Source organism: Lissotriton helveticus, chromosome 5_1 (assembly GCF_964261635.1).
Source record: "Lissotriton helveticus chromosome 5_1, aLisHel1.1, whole genome shotgun sequence".
Classification (NCBI taxonomy): Eukaryota; Metazoa; Chordata; class Amphibia; order Caudata; family Salamandridae; genus Lissotriton; species Lissotriton helveticus.
The window spans coordinates 2118911221-2118930640 of record NC_136065.1 but is presented as its reverse complement, the minus strand read 5'-3'; the positions used below and the strand labels follow the sequence as shown (position 1 = coordinate 2118930640).

The 19420-nt window shown below is 52.5% G+C and overlaps 1 protein-coding gene across 3 annotated transcripts in view; it reads right to left on the bottom strand.

The window, feature by feature from the left end:
* RAPGEF1 (Rap guanine nucleotide exchange factor 1) overlaps positions 1 to 19420 on the bottom strand; it is a 669494-nt gene that overhangs the window by 152889 nt on the left and 497185 nt on the right. Inside the window, exon 12 of one of the 3 annotated variants that reach the window (XM_078646181.1) lies at positions 14467 to 14733. The exons of the other annotated variants lie outside the window; for them this stretch is intronic. Coding sequence (XP_078502307.1) covers positions 14467 to 14733 — 267 coding nt within the window. The remainder of the gene's footprint in view (positions 1 to 14466; positions 14734 to 19420) is intronic. 3 annotated transcript variants of the gene reach the window in all.

The window sequence follows — 19420 nt, the reverse complement described above, 5'->3', positions numbered from 1 at the left end:
CTTACTGGGTAAGTAACATTATCCGTTCGAGGCATGTGTGCTGTAGATATACATGCTTTGCATAGACTACAAAGCAGTATACTCTCAAAGCAGTAGTTAACCTGTAGATGTTGCAGTTGTTTGGAACAGTGTTTTAATACTGCTTGGCCTACATTAGCCTGTTGACGTGCTAACACATCTACACAATAGTGTTTGGTAAATGTGTGTGATATAGACCATGTAGCTGCCTTACATATGTCAGCTAGAGGCATGTTGCCTAAAAAGGCCACCGACACTCCTATTTTGCGAGTGGAATACGCTCTAGGGGGTTTGGTTAAAGTTCTTTTAGCTTTAATATAGCAAGTTTGATTGCATTTCACAATCCATCTGGCAATACCAGATTTTGAGATAGGATTGCCTTTGTGAGGTGGGGCAAAGGCAACAAACAGTTATTTTTGCGAAAGTCTTTTGTCCTATCTATGTAGTACAGTAAAGCTCTTAACATCCAGTGTGAGAAGAGCACATTCTGCCAGCAGAAACTACCTTGGGAAGGAATTTTGGGTTGGTGCGGAGAGCTATACTGCCTGTAGCTCACCTCAGTGATATGATAGCAATAAGGAAAGCAACTTTCCATGAGAGGAATTGTAAAGGGCACTTGTGTAATGGTTAAAAAGGTGGACCCATGAGCTTTGTGAGAACAATGTTAAGATTCCACACTGGGGCAGGATGAATCCTTGGTGGTATTACCCGTTTCAAGCCATTTCATGAAGGCTTTGATTACTAGAACTCTATATAGTGACAGATGTTGTCTATTCCCTAAGTACGCAGCTACAGCTGCAAGGTGCAAACGAATAGATGTGTAAGCTAGTCCTGTTCGTTGTAAATGTAACAAGAATCATCAAAAGGATTGATTTTGTTGTTGTTGCAATATACAACAAATCTTTTCCACTTTTCTGCATAGCACGTTCTGGTGGTAAGCCGTCTTTATTCTTTCAGAACATTCATACAGTCTACAGTCATACAGTAGATTTAAATAACCAAACTATGACTTCAGGAGCCAGATCGCTAAATTCAATTCTTTGGGATTTGGGCGTCTGACTTCTCCATGGTTCTGTGTGAGGAGACTGGAGGTAAGGTGCCGTTTTTGATGTAGAACTAGTGACATATCCAACATGGTGGTGTACCATGGTTGACGGGGCCCATGTTGGAGCTACCAGAATTAGTGTGAGGGATGTTTGCCTGAGTTTTCAGACCACGCACGGAATGAGCGAGAGAGGCGGTAAAGCGTAGGCAAATATCCCAGACCAGTTCATCCATGGGGCATTGCCCTTTGAGAGCGGGTGTGGGGACATGGAGCCGAAAATTGGGCATTTTGCGTTATCGGCTGTGGCGAATATGTCTATTTGTGGAAATCCCCATTGTTAAAGTACGGAAGGAGAACATGGGGGTGAAGTTCCCACTCGTGAATTTGCTGACTTCTTCTGAAATTTGATTGTTTACTCCTGGGAGATGTTCTGCGAGAAGATAAATCTTATTATGGATCCCCCAATTCCAAATGGCTTGAGCGAGTGTTGACAGTTGGAGAGTGCCCCCCCCCCCATCCCCCTTGCTTCTGCACATAATACATTGCTGTCATGTTATCTGTTCAGACTAGGACAGTTTTGGCTTGAGGTGAGTTTGAAAAGGTTTGAGTGCTAGAAAAACAGCTAAAGGTTCTAGATAGTTGATGTGGAGGACCTTGTGGTTGTTGCTCCACATGCCTTGTATTGTGTAATCTTTGAAATGAGCCCTCCAACCGGTTAGAGAAGCGTCTGCTGTAAGTATGATCTGTGGAACAGGGTCTCTGAAAGGCAGGCCTGCTGATGAGTTTTGTGGGTTACACCACTGCAGAGAGTGATGGGTACGGCCATCTATCAACACTAGATCAGTTGAGCAGATGAATTGGAATATGAAAATATGCGTCTTTTAAAACTAGAGTAGACAAAGCCTGCTCTCTGTAAAAGTGCATGTACCTGTTGAAGTGTCACCATGTGAAAGTGCTCTGACAGTATATAATGGTTTAGCTCTCAGATCTAGAATAGGTCTGAGGGAACCGTCCTTTTTGGGGATGAGAAAGTACGGAGTAAACACCTGAGCCCTGGTACTGTATTGGAACTGGCTGTATTGCTCCTTTTAGTAAGAGGACTGGACCTCTTGTTTTAGCAAGTGTATGTGTTCTGTAGATAACTTGTGTGATCGAGGTGGAATGTTTGGGGGTATTGCAGGAAAGTTCCAGTCAATAACCATGTTGGATAATTCCATGCACCCATTTTTCGGTTGTTCTCGATTGCCAAATGGGGAGAAATTGGCGAAGTCTTACCCCGACAGGTGTGGTGTGATCGGAGGGGGGGTGGGGGAAGTCACTGTTTATTGGGGGGAAGGGAAGTTACGGGGTGTGTTGCCCTTACCCCTACCTTTAAAGTTGTTGCCCCTATAACTTCCCCGAAAGAAACCTCTGGAGTGAGAGAAATGGTTGTTTCCTTTGTATGCTGAGGTATTTTGATCTGTGGATGTGGTTTGTGACCCTCCTCTGTAAAAGAAGCAACAAAATGAGCCTCTGTTGGAGGTAGTCTCCCATAGATTTAGCTTCTTCAGTGTCCTTTTTCATTTTTTCTAACTCCTGGTCTTCCTTAGGACCAAATAGGTGTTCCTTATCAAAAGGTGTGTTAAGGATTGATTGTTGGACCTCAGGTTTAAACCCTAAAATCCTTAACTAAGCGTCTCTTCTGAGCAGGACGTTGGAATTCACCTCTCTAGCTGCGGTGTCTGCAGCATCTAGAACACATCGTATAGAGGAATTAGAAATGAGCTAAATTCATTTACTAAGTCCTGTATTTTAGCTTTATGCTCATCTGGGAGATGTTGGAGCAACTGCTCCATTTAGTCCTAGTGAGCCCTGTCATACCTGGCTAAAAGGCCTTGCGTGTTTTCAATGCGCCATTGATTTGCTGCTTGGGCAGCTATGCGTTTGCCAGAAGCATCAATTAATATGGATTCTCTAGCTGGCGGAGGAGCATCCCCTGATGTTTGAGAGTTTGCTCTTTTACGAGCATTCAATATGACTAGGGAATCTAATGGCACTTGTGTAGGAGAGTAGGGTCTGCAATCCTATGATCACCCAGATTTTTGCTTTTTGCTGCACTGGTTTACGACTTTCCCTGGCTGTGGGCCTGCTAATCAGACCCACAGCCTAGCTGTTCTCTCTATCCAAATTGTACTCAGGTACTGAATTGGCACTGGGCCCTCTCTAAGTCCCTGTACCCAGGGCTGAGGTACCCAGGAGTCTCCCAGGGGCTGAAGCATGTATTGTGCCACCCCTGGGCTGACTAACTAAACTGACACAACTGGCTGCACGACAGCTGGGGCAAGGTGGTGTAATCACCCTTTGCTGTAGATATAGTATACCTATATCTAACCCTAAAATGGACACACAGATCTCCTATCAGTCACTCCTATGGCAGGCCTTAACAATCCTGAAGGCAGAGTGCTTGGAATCGTGTGAGATGGTGCTCTGGCATGAGCTGAGCCTGTCTGCGGCTTTCGGGATCCATCCCTTAGCCGTTTCCATGATATCGCATACCATATACTCTTAAGTGCATTATAATCCTCGCGGTTATATGCCAACTCTGGTATCGCTTTATCAAAACATGTCGAGTAAGGTGTCATACGAATTGGAATACTAACCCCTCGCCAATTCTGGCGACGGGGTTAGCATTCCACCCTTCTAGAGGGACACAACATGTATGTAACCCCTAACCCCGGTTAAAGTCAGACAGAGCCTTAGCATCCACAAAATGGATGCTGCCACCGAGACACAAGTCTGCCCTCCTGCTGCTGGGAGTCCTCCCAGAGCAGGAGATAAGGACAAAGGGTTTCCTGCCAGGGGCGGTGCCAGCACCGTCCCAGACAGGGTTTTGTGTATTGTAGGTAGGCAGGGCTTCAGAGGAAGGTGACTGCACGTGGCACCCCGGTGCTCACTGTGCATAGGCTGGCTTGAACCAGTTCCAGGGTCACTCCAGACCCTGTGCTGGGGAAAAGCCCGCCAAGGAAGTGGGTGTAACCACCCCCCTCCTGGTCCCACCCATAGGGCAGGACTTAGTCGCGTGCCAGCCCCTTTTTACAGGATAAAGGTAGGAACTGGCCGCCTTCCAAATCAGATCATCTTTGAATCCTGAAACTACTTTCCACGAAAGGAACTCAAGACTTCTTCCTAAGATTTCTCCCTTGTGACTAAGGAGTAGTCACCCTGCATCCGCAGGCACCATCTTCAGAACACTGCGGTCTGCTGCAAGTCCTTCCTCCGGAATCCGACTGCCCAGCTCGACGAGAACCGGCTTCCCTGGCACCTCTGACCTCTACCCACCTCTACAGCCCAGCTGAGAACCGTGGGTGCGACGAGACCTCGAGGGACCGGCCATCTGCAAGACTGCACGACTTCTGCACAGCAAGCCCGCCGAGTAATTTCCTGGTGAGTGCTTTGGGGTCCGAGAAGCCCCGACCCTGAGCAGCTCCAGCACCGAAGTGCAGCCTCCCAGCATCTCCACGATCTGCGTGGGGCCCTTCTGCTTTTTGCTGCTCACCGCGTTGTTTGGCTACTAGCCCGCTGGCTTGTGGCCTTCTGAACGACGCCCGACGACATCACTGCTGCTGGTCTGGTTGCTCCAGACTGGCCCTTGCTCCCTTCCCGAAGAGGAGCACCCCGGACCCTCCTGGTCCACTCAAGACGCCATTTTAGGTCCACCGCGTGGGCCTTGCATTTGCCAAGACTTGTTGCCCAATCCTGGGTCCAGCGACGTCGAGAGCATCATCCATCGTGGGACAGCTCGCACCTCCATCCTGGTCGCCGACAACGCCTCCTGGTCCGAGAGACTGCAGAGCCCAGCAGCGCCCACTCACCTGACTGCGGTGACTTCGCCCGGTGCCATCCTGGTGCCCACTTAATCACTGGCTAGTGATTCAGAACTTGGTCCCCTCTGCTTTCAGGTCTTCTTCTTCCCTGATCCAGGCTTGGATCACTCCGAACTTTCTTTACTGGCCGCCTGCCAGCAACTCTTTCTTCAGGCTCCTGGTTCATCAACGAAGAAACCCGACGACACTTGAACCCTATGCAGCCGCAGCCCCTGGGCTAGGTAAACCGAGTACTCCGGTGCTCCAGCGTAGGCCCACTCTCTAAGTGTCTAGATCCACTTTCGTTTTTGTCCTACCTAGTCGGGTTCGCCCGAAAACACTAACTTTGCATTTACTAGGATCCATAGACTTTGTTCCGCATTACGCGTGAGAGTTCCCACTCTACACACAACGTCCCTAGGTCTCCTGCTAGTAATCTAAAGGTTCAGTAGTCCAGTCCTAGCGATCCCAAAGCCTATGAGAGTAGTACTTACCTGCTAGTAATTTCGCATTCCACTTTTGTAGTATATGGTTTTTCGTGCCCCTCGGGCATTTGTGTAAATTGTGCGACAAAGTATTTTCGTAAGAGTTTTGTTGTGTGCTTAGCTCCCTGTCTCATAAAGAGCCAGGGTAGACTTGTTATAAATAAATACACTGTTTATTTTCATAACAACTTGTGTGGTGTCCTTTCACTGGGTGTTCAAGGGGTAATGTGATGGTAAAACAGCTGGCTTAACACGCCCTCTAGAGTCTTAGCCTTAGACTGCTCGTATCCATGCTACTAGGATAGCTGGTCTATAAGGTTGACTTACAACCAATCATCAATATGGGTTGTTTGGACTGATATATAGTGATCACTAGAATAGTGAACACTGCACATCAGGCCAACTTCTCACAACTTGTCCCTTGATGAATTTAGGGTTTGGAGGAGAGGCCTTATATTTTTTGCCCACTCTAGGAGTTAATATGCATGCTCTGACTGGATCTTTAAAGATCTCATCACCATGTCGCATCATGCCTTTGAGCATGGGAAGTGGCTGCGATGACCTATGCGTGGATGCTAAAGTCTCAAACAAAAAATCTTCAAATGATTCTTTGTGCATTTCTATTCCATGGTAATGTGCAGCCCTGACAATGATTTCTTGGTGTGATGCATTGTCATCTGGAGGAGAAGGTTTGGCTAGGTAAAGGTCTGGATCAGTTTCACCTGGGGATAAATTATTAAGTCTTTCCATGGATCTATTGAGAGATTTATCCCCCCATCATCTGCATCGTTATCATCAGCATGGTGAGACTGTGGTGAATACTGAGGTGTTATGTGCAAAGGATTCTCAGTTGGAGAAAGAGGTGCTGCAGGTGGAGATCGAGGCGATGGTGGCTGTAAAGGACTTGTAGCTACAGATTTTCTCTTCACGGGGATCTTGTAAGAAGTGTCCTCATCCTGAAGCCTGCGTTTTCCAGGTGGTTTTGTATGAATATGACCAGTCTGGGGGTTAATATATATCTTGTTTTGCTTCGGCCCATTTTAAATGGAATAAAGTCCAGTTTTGGTTCTGAAGGTGCATCTTTCTGTTTCGGCGCCAAGGTTTTTGGTGCTGTTGGCTTTGGTGCCAAGGAAGGCTGGCCTTTCAGAATGAGTTTCGGCACGGAAGATTTCGCCTCCAAGCCGGATTTGTGCTTGGGCCCGGAAGATTTTGGCTTGAAAGAGGACTTTTGTTGACTCTGTACCAAACCGGAAGGCTTGATTGGTTGTTTCGGTGCCGGGGCTGGAGGCAGGGCGTTGGAAATGTCATCTTGGTGCCAACCTTGTCCTGAAAGCAGAGGTGGTGCCGAAGCCTTGCGTCTTTTCGGAGTTTGTGGGGGCAAGGGGTCTTCGGTACTCACGTCACCTTGTCCCTGCGGCAATTCTTTGGCATCGAGGTCTATGTCGAGTTCAGAGTCTTGTTCAGAGAAGGCTGCCTCCTCCTCTGCCGCTGATGTCTTCTTAGCCGGAGTCTTCACCGAAGATGTCCGCCGTGTCCTCGATGCTTTGCATTTCTAGACGTCGAGCCGGACGATCACGAAGAGTCTTTTTTGATCGAAATGATCTGCAAGTGTCACAATTTTCTTCTTTGTGCTCGGGAGACAAGCACAAGTTGCACACTTCGTGTGAATCATTGTGCAGATACTTCGCGTGGCACCAAGGACAGAATTTAAACGGAGTCAGATCCATCGACTGAGAGCTAACCGAGTGCAGTTAGGACTCGGAGGCGGTCCACAAAGCTCTCCAATAGAAGGTCGATTCCAATGTCGAAATGATACGCGGAGAAGTGGGAACACGTACGGAAACAATACCATCGAGGTAGAGAGGATTGTGCGTCGAGCGGAACTCAAAGAACGGTTTCAAACCAGAGCACAGCAATATACGTCCGAACCCGATGGCGGAAAAAAACAATCTAACAATGGAGTCGATGCCCATACGCACTATCACTGAAAGGAGGAGTCACTTTACCTCGTGAGTAGGAAAGTCTACATCAAAGTAAAACAACATCCTGACCCAACACTGGATGGCAGGAGTATGCAAAGCTTGTGTATCTACAGCACACTTGCCTCGAACCACAGGTCTCTTCAATCTGCAGCAGGCAGATCCCAGGTCTCCTCAGTCTGCAGTAGGCAAAGCCCAGTTCTCCTCAATCTGTAATAGGCAAAGCCCAGTTCTCCTCAATCTGCAATAGGCAAAGCCCAGGTCTCCTCAGTCTGCAGTAGGCATAGCCCAGGTCTCCTCAATCTGCAGTAGGCATAGCCCAGGTCTCCTCAATCTGCAGCAGACAGACGCAAAGCACCCTGATTTTGCATCAGGACGAACCGAAGTTCTCTCAGTCTGCAGAAGGCAGAGTCGAGTTCTCGTCTGCAGGAGGCAGAGTCCAGGTATCTCATGTCTGCAGCAGGCAGAGTCCAGGTATCTCAGGTCTGCAGCAGGCAGAGTCCAGGTATCTCAGGTCTGCAGCAGGCAGAGTCCAGGTATCTCAGGTCTGCAGCAGGCAGCGTCCAGGTATCTCCTCCGTCTGCTGCAGGCAGAGTCCAGGTATCTCCTCCGTCTGCTGCAGGCAGAGCCCAGGTATCTCCTCCGTCTGCTGCAGGCAGAGCCCAGGTATCTCCTCCGTCTGCTGCAGGCAGAGCCCAGGTATCTCCTCCGTCTGCTGCAGGCAGAGCCCAGGTATCTCCTCCGTCTGCTGAGGCAGAGCTCAGGTATCTCCTCCGTCTGCTGAGGCAGAGCTCAGGTATCTCCTCCGTCTGCTGCAGGCAGAGCCCAGGTCTCCTCCGTCTGCTGCAGGCAGAGCCCAGGTCTCCTCCGTCTGCTGCAGGCAGAGCCCAGGTCTCCTCCGTCTGCTGCAGGCAGAGCCCAGGTCTCCTCCGTCTGCTGCAGGCAGAGCCCAGGTCTCCTCCGTCTGCTGCAGGCAGAGCCCAGGTCTCCTCCGTCTGCTGCAGGCAGAGCCCAGGTCTCCTCCGTCTGCTGCAGGCAGAGCCCAGGCCTCCTCCGTCTGCTGCAGGCAGAGCCCAGGCCTCCTCCGTCTGCTGCAGGCAGAGCCCAGGCCTCCTCCGTCTGCAGCAGGCAGAGAGCCCAGGCCTCCTCAGTCTGCAGCAGGCAGAGCGCCCAGGTCTCCTCAGTCTGCAGCAGGCAGAGCGCCCAGGTCTCCTCAGTCTGCAGCAGGCAGAGCGCCCAGGTCTGCTCAGTCTGCAGCAGGCAGAGCGCCCAGGTCTCCTCAGTCTGCAGCAGGCAGAGCGCCCAGGTCTCCTCAGTCTGCAGCAGGCAGAGCGCCCTGGTCTCCTCAGTCTGCAGCAGGCAGAGCGCCCAGGTCACCTCTGTATGCAGCAGGCAGAGCCCTGGTCACCTCTGTATGCAGCAGGCAGAGCCCAGGTCTCCTCCGCCTGCAGCAGGCAGAGCCCAGGTCTCCTCCGCCTGCAGCAGGCAGAGCCCAGGTCTCCTCCGCCTGCAGCAGGCAGATCCCAGGTCTCCCCCGCCTGCAGCAGGCAGAGCCCAGGTCTCCTCCGCCTGCAGCAGGCAGAGCCCAGGTCTCCTCCGCCTGCAGCAGGCAGAGCCCAGGTCTCCTCCGCCTGCAGCAGGCAGAGCCCAGGTCTCCTCCGCCTGCAGCAGGCAGAGCCCAGGTCTCCTCCGCCTGCAGCAGGCAGAGCCCAGGTCTCCTCCGCCTGCAGCAGGCAGAGCCCAGGTCTCCTCCGCCTGCAGCAGGCAGAGCCCAGGTCTCCTCCGCCTGCAGCAGGCAGAGCCAAGGTCTCCTCCGCCTGCAGCAGGCAGAGCCCAGGTCTCCTCCGCCTGCAGCAGGCAGAGCCCAGGTCTCCTCCGCCTGCAGCAGGCAGAGCCCAGGTCTCCTCCGCCTGCAGCAGGCAGAGCCCAGGTCTCCTCCGTCTGCTGCAGGCAGAGCCCAGGTCTCCTCCGCCTGCAGCATGATTAGCCCACCTCGCCTGGATCTGAAGTCTGAATAGCCTACCTCGCCTGAGTCCACCTCTTTGAACCTGCAGCATGCACTGCATCTGGATCTGCAGCTTGTTGAGTATACATCACACAGCATGCGGAGCTTCTGCTGCAGCATGCGGAGCTCACTTCTTCAAGCTCTACACAGCTTTTGTAAACCAAGAATCTGTCTGCTGCAGCATGCGGAGCTCGCTTCTTCAAGCATACACAGCTTTTGTAAACCAAGAATCTATCTACTGCACCACGCGGAGCTCACTTCTGCAAGCACTACACTGATTTAGTAAACCAAGAATATGTCTGCTGATGCATGCGAAGCTCACTTCTTCAAGCACTACACAGCTTTAGTAAACCAAGTATCTATCTGCTGCAGCATGCGGAGCTCACTTCTTCAAGCACTACACAGCTTTAATAAACCAAGAATCTGTCTGACTCAGTATGCGGAGCTCGCTTCTTCAAGCATACACAGCTTTTGTAAACCAAGAACCTGTCTGCTGCAGCCTGCAGGGCTCACTTCTTCAAGCATACACAGCCTTTGTAAACCAAGAATCTGTCTGCTGCAGCATGCAGAGCTCACTTCTTCAAGCACTACGCAGCTTTAGTAAACCAATCTATCTGCTGCAGCCTGCAGAGCTCACTTCAAGCACTACACAGCTTTAGTAAACCAACAATATGTCTGCTGCAGCATGCAGAGCTTACTTCTTCAAGCACACACAGCTTTAGTAAACCAAGAATCTGTCTGCTGCAGCATGCGGAGCTCACTTCTTCAAGCACTACACCGCTTTAATAAACCAAGAACCGGTCTGCTGCAGCATGCAGAGCTCACTTCTTCAAGCTCTACAAAGCTTTAGTAAACCAAGAACCTATCTACTGCACCATGCGGAGCTCACTTCTTCAAGCATACACAGCTTTTGTAAACCAAGAACCTGTCTGCTGCAGCCTGCGGAGCTCACTTCAAGCACTACACAGCTTTAGTAAACCAAGAATCTATCTGCTGCAGCATGCAGAGCTCACTTCTTCAAGCACTACACAGCTTTAATAAACCAAGAATCTGTCTGCTGCAGCATGCGGAGCTCACTTCAAGCATACACAGCTTTTGTAAACCAAGAACATGTCTGCTGCAGCATGCAGAGCTCACTTCTTCAAGCACTACACAGCTTTAGTAAACCAAGAATCTGTCTGCTGCAGCATGCGGAGCTCACTTCTTCAAGCACTACGCAGCTTTAGTAAACCAATCTATCTGCTGCAGCATGCAGAGCTCACTTCAAGCACTACACAGCTTTAGTAAACCAACAATCTGTCTGCTGCAGCATGCGGAGCTCGCTTCTTCAAGCATACACAGCTTTAGGAAACCAAGAATCTGTCTGCTGCAGCATGCAGAGCTTACTTCTTCAAGCACTACACAGCTTTAGTAAACCAAGAATCTGTCTGCTGCAGCATGCGGAGCTCACTTCTTCAAGCTCTACACCGCTTTAATAAACCAAGAACCGGTCTGCTGCAGCATGCAGAGCTCACTTCTTCAAGCTCTACAAAGCTTTAGTAAACCAAGAATCTTACTGCTACAGCATGCGGAGCACACTTCTTCAAGCACTACACAGCTTTAGTAAACCAAGAATGTATCTGCTTCACCATGCCGAGCTCACCTCTTCAAGCACTACACAGCTTTAGTAAACCAAGTATCTATCTGTTTCAGCATGCGGAGCTCACTTCTTCAAGCACTACACAGCTTTACTAAACCAAGAATCTGTCTGATTCAGTATGTGGAGCTCACTTCTTCAAGCACTACACAGCTTTAGTAAACCATGAATCTGTCTGCTGCAGCATGCCCAAACTAAATCACCTCTTAGAGGAAGAAGGTCCCTTCCATGAGCCAACCCAAGACCTATGCCTTGTCTGCACGCCTTGCCCAGGGCTGTCAAGTGCATCTACAGGCAGCCATCTTGGTTATGACTGAAACAAAGCATCAGTTCACATTCACAACCATTTTACTGGGCACAACCTTCCCAGGGTAGGGTTTACCATACGCCACCTGCAGCGACACTACAATACCCTAGCAGCCACCAAGCCCCTTCACAGACCAGTCTACCACATGCCATCTATTGCTCATGGTTTACTGCACACCATTGTAGGGTAATGAATAACTCACTGTCCAGAGACAGTAGTTGTCACGGACGTCATCTATGGGCCAGAGATGAACACACACACTGTTGGACTTGGCCCTTCTGGCAGGTTCACCCCTAAACTTTTTGCTTTTTAATGTGTCCCAGTGGAAAGTGCGTGCGTGGTGAGGTAGGCCTGCCCTTCCATAGGAATGCATGGGGAATGTATGTGTCCCTGGTAGTTCCAGATGTGTGGGGTGTGCGGGCTCGAGTCTGGTATGTGCGGACTCGTGTGATTGAATGCTGCGCAATGATGCATGCGGCGTGTATGTGTCTAGTATGGAAGTGCCACTTCTAGAAGTGTGCCTGTCTGTGCAGTGAATGTGCTGGCGTGTGATTGGCTGGAGCTGGCTGGGGTGCCTGAATAGGGCTGGGCTTTCCCCACACAATGCTGGCTCCGCCCCCTGTGGTGCGACTGATGACCCTAGCCCTGCCAGTGAATAGAGTGAGGGGCTGAGCACATCAAGGGTGCTCCCAGACCAGCTGCGACTGATTCTTCCCCCACCCTGCATAAAGACAAAGGGTTTCACTGTATAAAAAGGGTCTGTGTCCCCTTACAATTTGTTCTCTTCCAGGATCCTATCTGAGGGGGGCTGCTGCTGCTGCTGGGCGCCAGGAGGACCGCCACTTGGACTGCCTCCCTGCCTGGAGGCCCAGTGAGCTGGGCTCTGGGCCCAGCCTTGCCCCCCTGCCTACCTGAAGGACTTTATTGCTGACTCTGGGGCATCCTGGCGCTGGGGAGCGCTGTGCCCTTATCTCCTTGTTTCTGTAGCGCCTGGGGGCGCTCTGCGGGCAGTTCTGCGAGATTCCCAGCCTGCCTCCTGAGGGATTCCCCGGCGTGGGGATCCCCCTTTGTTTATTTTCGGCGCGGGAGCCTACCCCGCTTATTGCCGATGTTTTGAGTCCCCTGGCAGGTGCCCACCCCGCCAGGGACCGTGCTGAGATTTCCTTGTGCGCCCCAAGCGAGTGCCCACCTCGCTTTATATTTAAATTAATGAGGGAGCCTACCCCTCGTTTGCCCGGGAGAATCACCGCCGCAGCCCAGGAGTATTGAAACCGTTGCCGGGCCGCTGCCTAGTGCGACCCGGAAGTGCCGCCTCCATACCCCAGGGCCGTGCTGCTATTGGCTGCCCTCAGCAGCGCGACCCGGAAGTGCCCGCGGCCCGCCTGGTTGTAGGCAGGGCCTCGCGGACAGAAGGAGAAGAGCCAGCGAGACCAGAAGAGGTGCTGCCACGAGGACAGGAGCGGCGGCGGCACCCGGGGCCTCCGAGAGCTAGGGAGAGCCCCGGGGTGCGACCAAGAAGGACGTCTGGCCAGCCGGAGGGGAGAGAGAGCGCTTCCCCTACCGCCCCAGGATCGGGAGCAGAGGAGAGTCCCCACGTCCAGAGTCGGCTGCAGGCAGGCCCCCCGACATCGACCGGAGGAGGCACCAGACCGGTGAGTGGGGCCCGGGATTGCCGTGTTGGGGGCAGTGTCAGAGAGGGTAGAGCGGCCCCGGTTGGCAGTGGGCCGCTCCCCCGTTACCCCGCATCTGTTTCTAGAGCCACGGAGGCCCTAAGGGGGCCACCGTTGTTGCAGAGCCCTGAGAGGCTCCGTGATGGCTGAGGGCTCTGGGTCTCATTGTTCCGCGAGTCCCCCGCACAGCAGCATATTTGTTGATGAGCCCTGAGAGGCTCAAGGCGGCATTTTTGTGATTTGGAGCCCCGAGGCTCCTGGGGGCAATTGCGAGTTCGAGTCTCCCGAGGGGGACTCCAACGACGCCGCATTTCTTTACTTGGAGCCCAGAGAGGCTCTTGAGGGCATTTTGTATTTAGGGCCCAGAGAGACTCACCGCCCACATTGTGTTTAGAGCCCAGAGAGGCTCAGGGACATTGTATTTGTTTAGGGCCACGAGGCTCCAGCGTTGGCCCCATTGTCTCCCCAGCTGCCCAACACTTAGTGGGCAGCTGCTACGTTGAGGCCCCCCTGACTTTGGGACACAGGGCGTCCTAGCCCCAACGAGGCCTGGTGTCCGGGGTACAGTCACAGGTGGTGACTAATGTGAATTTTGCGCAATTGTGTTTTTTTCCCTGCACCTCTGAATGTCGTGATGCATCATGTGCAATATTCCTATGCCTATACCCCTAAATGTATGGTGATATTTAGGTGGTTGTTTTCTCCTAGTACAGGTGTTGCTAGTGAGGTCCTGGTTCCCTGCGTAATATTCTCCTAAGGTGGTTAGGGTTGCGTAGGTGGTACTTAACCTTCACCAGTGATTACTGGTTGTGTGCTCTATTTTCTATTTTGTGCTACAGTGATTATTATTATATGTGCTAATTATTATTCCTACAAGTGCAAATTCTACCAAGTACAAAGTCTAAAAGTGCATATTCCTGACAGTGGTCCATGTGGCCCTGTCTTGTACATATCCCCTGTAAATTCTGCCCGTGCCTGTTGGCACATTGTAAAGTGTGTGTTTTTATCTAATGTGTTTTGGTATAATACAAAGGCTATTTTTACATATAACCTTGTGTGGAGTTTCCTTTGTGGTGGGCCTTGGGTGTTGTTGTTGGGGGTGCGTGCGCAAACACTTAACTCACATTGCTTCTGAGTTTAGCCTTACTGATCGTGCTACGTTACCAAGGGGGTGAGCAGGGGTTATCTTGGCGTGTAACTCCCTTGCCCTGACGTGGAAGTGGTGGTCTCTGACTGACTTTGGCACAAGCCGTGGCCTGCCAGGGATCCCATTTCTAACACACATCCACACAGTGTCTACAATACTTTTACCCACTGTCTCAGCATTGGCACTGCATGCGCTCTTTACAGAAGAAGGCTTTTATATGCCATTAACTCTCTCTGCCATTGAGTGATAGGAAGAGCTCTACCTCTGACTAGTCACGTCATTAAACACAAAGCTCTGACCCCCACCACCCCACAACACGCCGCGTTTCTCACCACTGGCGTCTGGAGAGAGTCGGAGAAAGAAGACTGGGAAGCAAGGCAGAGAGCAGCCGTCCCACCAGAGCTGCTGTCCTGGGAGGAGAGGGAGCCGGCAGGCTCGTCCAGGCCACTCTGCGATGGCCCCGCCGGCCCCGGGCTCCCAGGCCGGTGGACAGAAGGGACAAGGGGCGAGCAGCAGGTGGCAGAGGATAGAAGAGAAGGAGCAGAAGCTGGGCCCCGGGAGGCAAAGTCCTGCGAGTAAGACCGGAACACAGATTTGTACTAGAGGGCAGAGTAGGAGGGTGAAGGTAGTGGGGGAGGAAACGGAAAAGGGGGAAAGACAGACAAAAGAAAAGGCTGTTAGAATGAGTTCACTTCAGACAAGACGCTCAGTGCAGCACGACAGGCAGAGGCAGCCCTGGCCAGCATCTATTGCCACCGACAGGGAGTGAATGGTACCCGGACAGACCTGTGGAGGGTAAGGATGGTGCAGGGGAGAGAAAAGCAAGGGTGTAGGCAGGCTGAGCACCCTGGAGGAGCAGGTCAGAGAGCACCAGGGCTCTGAAGGCAGCAGACTGCACACACACAGAGAATAAGCGCACAGCAGAAGAGTGAGGACGAAGGAAAGCAGGAAAAGCGAAGGGGTGCAGGGACACTGACTGCACCTCAGCAGAGCAGGGCGGCCAGGGCAGAGGGGGGCAAGACAGGGCAGAGGGGGGCAAGACAGGGCAGAGGGGGGCAAGACAGGGCAGAGGGGGGCAAGACAGGGCAGAGGGGGGCAAGACAGGGCAGAGGGGGGCAAGACAGGGCAGAAAGGGGGCAAGACAGGGCAGAAAGGGGGCAAGACAGGGCAGAGGGGGCAAGACAGGGCAGAGGGGGGCAAGCCAGGGCAGAGGGAGGCAAGCCAGGGCAGAGGGAGGCAAGCCAGGGCAGAGGGAGGCAAGCCAGGGCAGAGGGGGGAGGGGGGTGCGGCTAGGGCAGGGGGGGTGCAGCCAGGGCAGAAGGGGGCAGCCAGGGCAGAGGGGGGCAAGACAGGGCAGAGGGGGGCAAGACAGGGCAGAGGGGGGCAAGACAGGGCAGAGGGGGGCAAGGCAGGGCAGAGGGGGGCAAGGCAGGGCAGAGGGGGGCAAGGCAGGGCAGAGGGGGGCAAGGCAGGGCAGAGGGGGGCAAGGCAGGGCAGAGGGGGGCAAGACAGGGCAGAGGGGGGCAAGACAGTGCAGAGGGGGGCAAGACAGGGCAGAGGGGGGCAAGACAGGGCAGAGGGGGGCAAGACAGGGCAGAGGGGGGCGGCCAGGGCAGAGGGGGGCGGCCAGGGCAGAGGGGGGCGGCCAGGGCAGAGGGGGGCGGCCAGGGCAGAGGGGGGCGGCCAGGGCAGAGGGGGGGCCAGGGCAGAGTGGGGCCGGCCAGGGCAGAGTGGGGCGGCCAGGGCAGAGGGGGCCGGCCAGGGCAGAGTGGGGCGGCCAGGGCAGAGGGGGGCGGCCAGGGCAGACGGTCTGGGCAGAGGGGGGCGGCCAGGGCAGAGGGGGGCGGCCAGGGCAGAGTGCAGGCAGACTGCGTGCCCCTTAGCAGAGCGGGCAGAGGGCCAGGAGTGTAGGCAGACTGAGTGCCCCTTAGCAGAGAGGGACAGACAAGAGACCGCACGGAGTGCAGGCAGGCTGAGCTGCTTTCAGCAGGGAGGACCACATACAATACAGAGCCAGTGGCATAGGCAGACTGGGTGCAGCGTAGCAGCCGCATGGCAGGCTGGACAGAGGGCCAGGAATGTAGGCACAGTATTGGCACTCTAGCAGAGAGGGACAGAGAGTGAGTGGCGTAGGTAGGCCAAGTACACCTTAGTGGACCACAGAAGACGGGACAAAGACAGGCACCATAGCAAAGACAGATACAGGCCAGAGGGAGAGGAGTAGGCAGACTGAATGCACCATAGAAAAGACAGATAGACAAGACAGAGGGCCGGGAGTGTAGACAGACTGAGTGCACATTAGTAGAGAGGGACAGAGAGAGCAGAGGGAGTGGAGTAGGCACACTGAGTGCACCTTAAAAGAGACGGACAGAAAGGACAGAGGGCCAGGAGTGTAGACAGACTGAATGCGCCTTAATAGAGAGGGACAGAGGGAGTGGAGTAGGCAGACTGAGTGCACCTTAGTAGAGAGCGGCAGAGGGCCAGGAGTGTAGGCAGACTGAGTGCACCTTAGTAGAGAGGGACATAGGGCCAGGAGTGTAGGCAGACTGACTGCATCTTAGTAGAGAGGGACATAGGGCTAGGAGTGCAGGCAGACTGAGTGCACCTTAGCAGAGAGCGGCAGAGTGCCAGGAGTGCAGGCAGACTCAGTGCACCTTGGTAGAAAGGGACAGAGGGAGTGGAGATGGCAGATTGAGTGCACCTTAGTAGAGAGGGACAGAGGGCCAGGAGTGTAGGCAGATTGATTGCACTTTAGTAGAGAGGGACAGAGGGAGTGAAGTGTAGGCAGACTAAGTGCACCTTATCAGAGACAGATAGACAGGACAGACAGCGAGTGGAGTAGGGTGAATGAGTGGACCTTAGAAGAGAGGGACAGAGAGGACAGAGGGAGTGGAGTAGGTGCACTGAATGCGCCTTATTAGAGAGGGACAGAGGGCCAGGAATGTAGGCAGACTGACTGCACCTTAGCAGGACGGATAGACAGGACAGACATCGAGTGGCGTAGGCTTGCACATTAACCAGCACCTACCTGAAGCTCAACCCAACCAAGACAGACTTCCTATTATTTGCCAAGAGCAGCAAACAAGACAGATTCAAACCTGACTCAGTGCCATGAACCTTGACAACTTGGAACCCCAATTCTCACCAAATGTTACATCACTTTTATTTACCCTGGACACCAACGTCTCCCTCAAGAAACACATTTCCAAAAACACAAAGACGGCCTGGTACCAGCTCTCTTTTAAAGAAAGAAACAATTTCTACCAGAAATCGACTTGAGAACTGCTGTTTAAACTCTTGCATCTGAATGGTGCCAATGCCCTACTCCACGGACTCCACACTGGCACCCCTTAGAGGCATCCTTCACGCTGCAGCTTGTGTCATTCAGGGCCTGTAGATATGTGAACACATCACTCCCATCCTGATGGAACTCCAGTGGCTTCACTTGGCAGCCCAAACAAACTTGAAAACAAGCTGCATTACAACCAACAGCCCTTCGGGCAAGCTCACCATTCTCTGGTGGTTCTCGGCGCACGAGCAGCTAGGACACAATCAGACTGCAGACTAAGAAGTATAAGAAAGAAAAAATAAGACAACAGGCCTTTTCCATCTATGCTACCAGGATCTGGAACAACATTCCCGTCTCCATCAGGACCGCCCCAACACTGCTCCAATTTAGGAAAGAGTTGAAGACCCACCTCTTTAATTTAGCTTCCTCTATTACTCTGACTTGAAGCTTGCCTTTGACCATGTACAGGGCTCCACTGACTTTTGGGTAGGTTTGCACTAGCGAAATTACATGTATACCGTAACAGATCGGGTGCACCTTAGTAGACCGGGACAGACAGGAAAGTTCAGAACAAGGCGTAGGCAGACCAAGTACAGCTTAGCAAAGCAGACAGGACGGACAGGGAGGGGTGTAAGAATACTGGTGCTCCTTGATGTAGTGGCATACACAGGATGTAGGGAAAGCTAGGAGTGCTAGCAGTCAGAGTGCATCTTGCCTTACTGGAGAGGAGCCGACAAGATGCAAAGAGGCCATGTGAGGAGGACTGGAGGAACCTTAGCAGAATGAGGAAAACAGGATATAGAGAGAGTAAAGGTTAAAGGGAGACTGAAAACAAAGCTAGTCTGATCAGACATGCAACTAGCTGAACAGGCTGTAGCAGAACATGACCACATGCACACAGTGCTAGGGGCTTAGTAAGGGTAAGAACATAGACATAGAACATACACGGACCATGGAGTCAGGAGGTAGAGTACACCCACCAGGCGAAGGTGTGGTAAAAAACAACACCACAAAGCAGATGTCTTAAAGCAGCCCAGTGGAGCGGAGTAGGCAGGACACGCAGAACGCCGGGTGTAAGAGACCTGAATGCATCTCAGCAGATACATCACAATTAGAAAGGCAGAAAGACAGCAGTAGGTAGGCCAAACACACATTAGTAACAGGAGGGATGACAAAAGTCTGAAAGCAGCCCATCAGAACTGAACAGACTGAATGCAGAGAGCTAAGGAGTGTGAGGGGCAGTCCGGTTTGCATCCGAGCCAATGGATGATGTGCAACATCAGAGTCAGGAAGGGAGGAAGAAAGAATCCACCTAAGGTGATAATGAGAAGGATTTTTAAAAAACACAGCTGGGATGTAGTAAAATAAAAACCTAAATGACTGGCAAAACTCTCAGGAGAGAGATGAAGGAAAGGAGAATGGACCACAGCTAAGACAGGCCCAGACATGAAATACAAGGAACCATTGGTGTGTGCTGAATAAACCGCAGAAGAGCAGGCGTGCTCACAGGCAGGGATTCAAGGAGGGTGAATGAACCTCAGCAGAGATGGCAGGCAGGAGAGACAAGGAACTAGGGGCCTAAACTGGCTGAATGACCCAAGCAGGGCGCATCCCATCAGATCCAGAGCAAAGTGCAAAAAAAGGGATAGCACACACCAGCAGAGCAGGATACAAAGACAGACAGAGGGCCAGGGGTTTTGGGAGGCTGAAGACACTTCAGCGAGTATGCTATGTCAGACGGTAATAAAAGACAAACAGACTACTGCTAAGTGGACCAACAGGACAAACTGACAGAGACTGGACTTGTGTCAGTTGCTATTAACCAACATCCCACCTAAGTAGCATTGTTTAGAGACCACGAAAGGTCTTAAGAAAAGCATATGGAGTCTGTGCTAGGCGCCAGTCCCACAGGGAGGCTAGGCGCCTGCGCCACAGCTAGGCTAAGCACACGCGCGACAGCGGGGCTAGGCATCTGTGTGTTGCACACAACAAGGTTT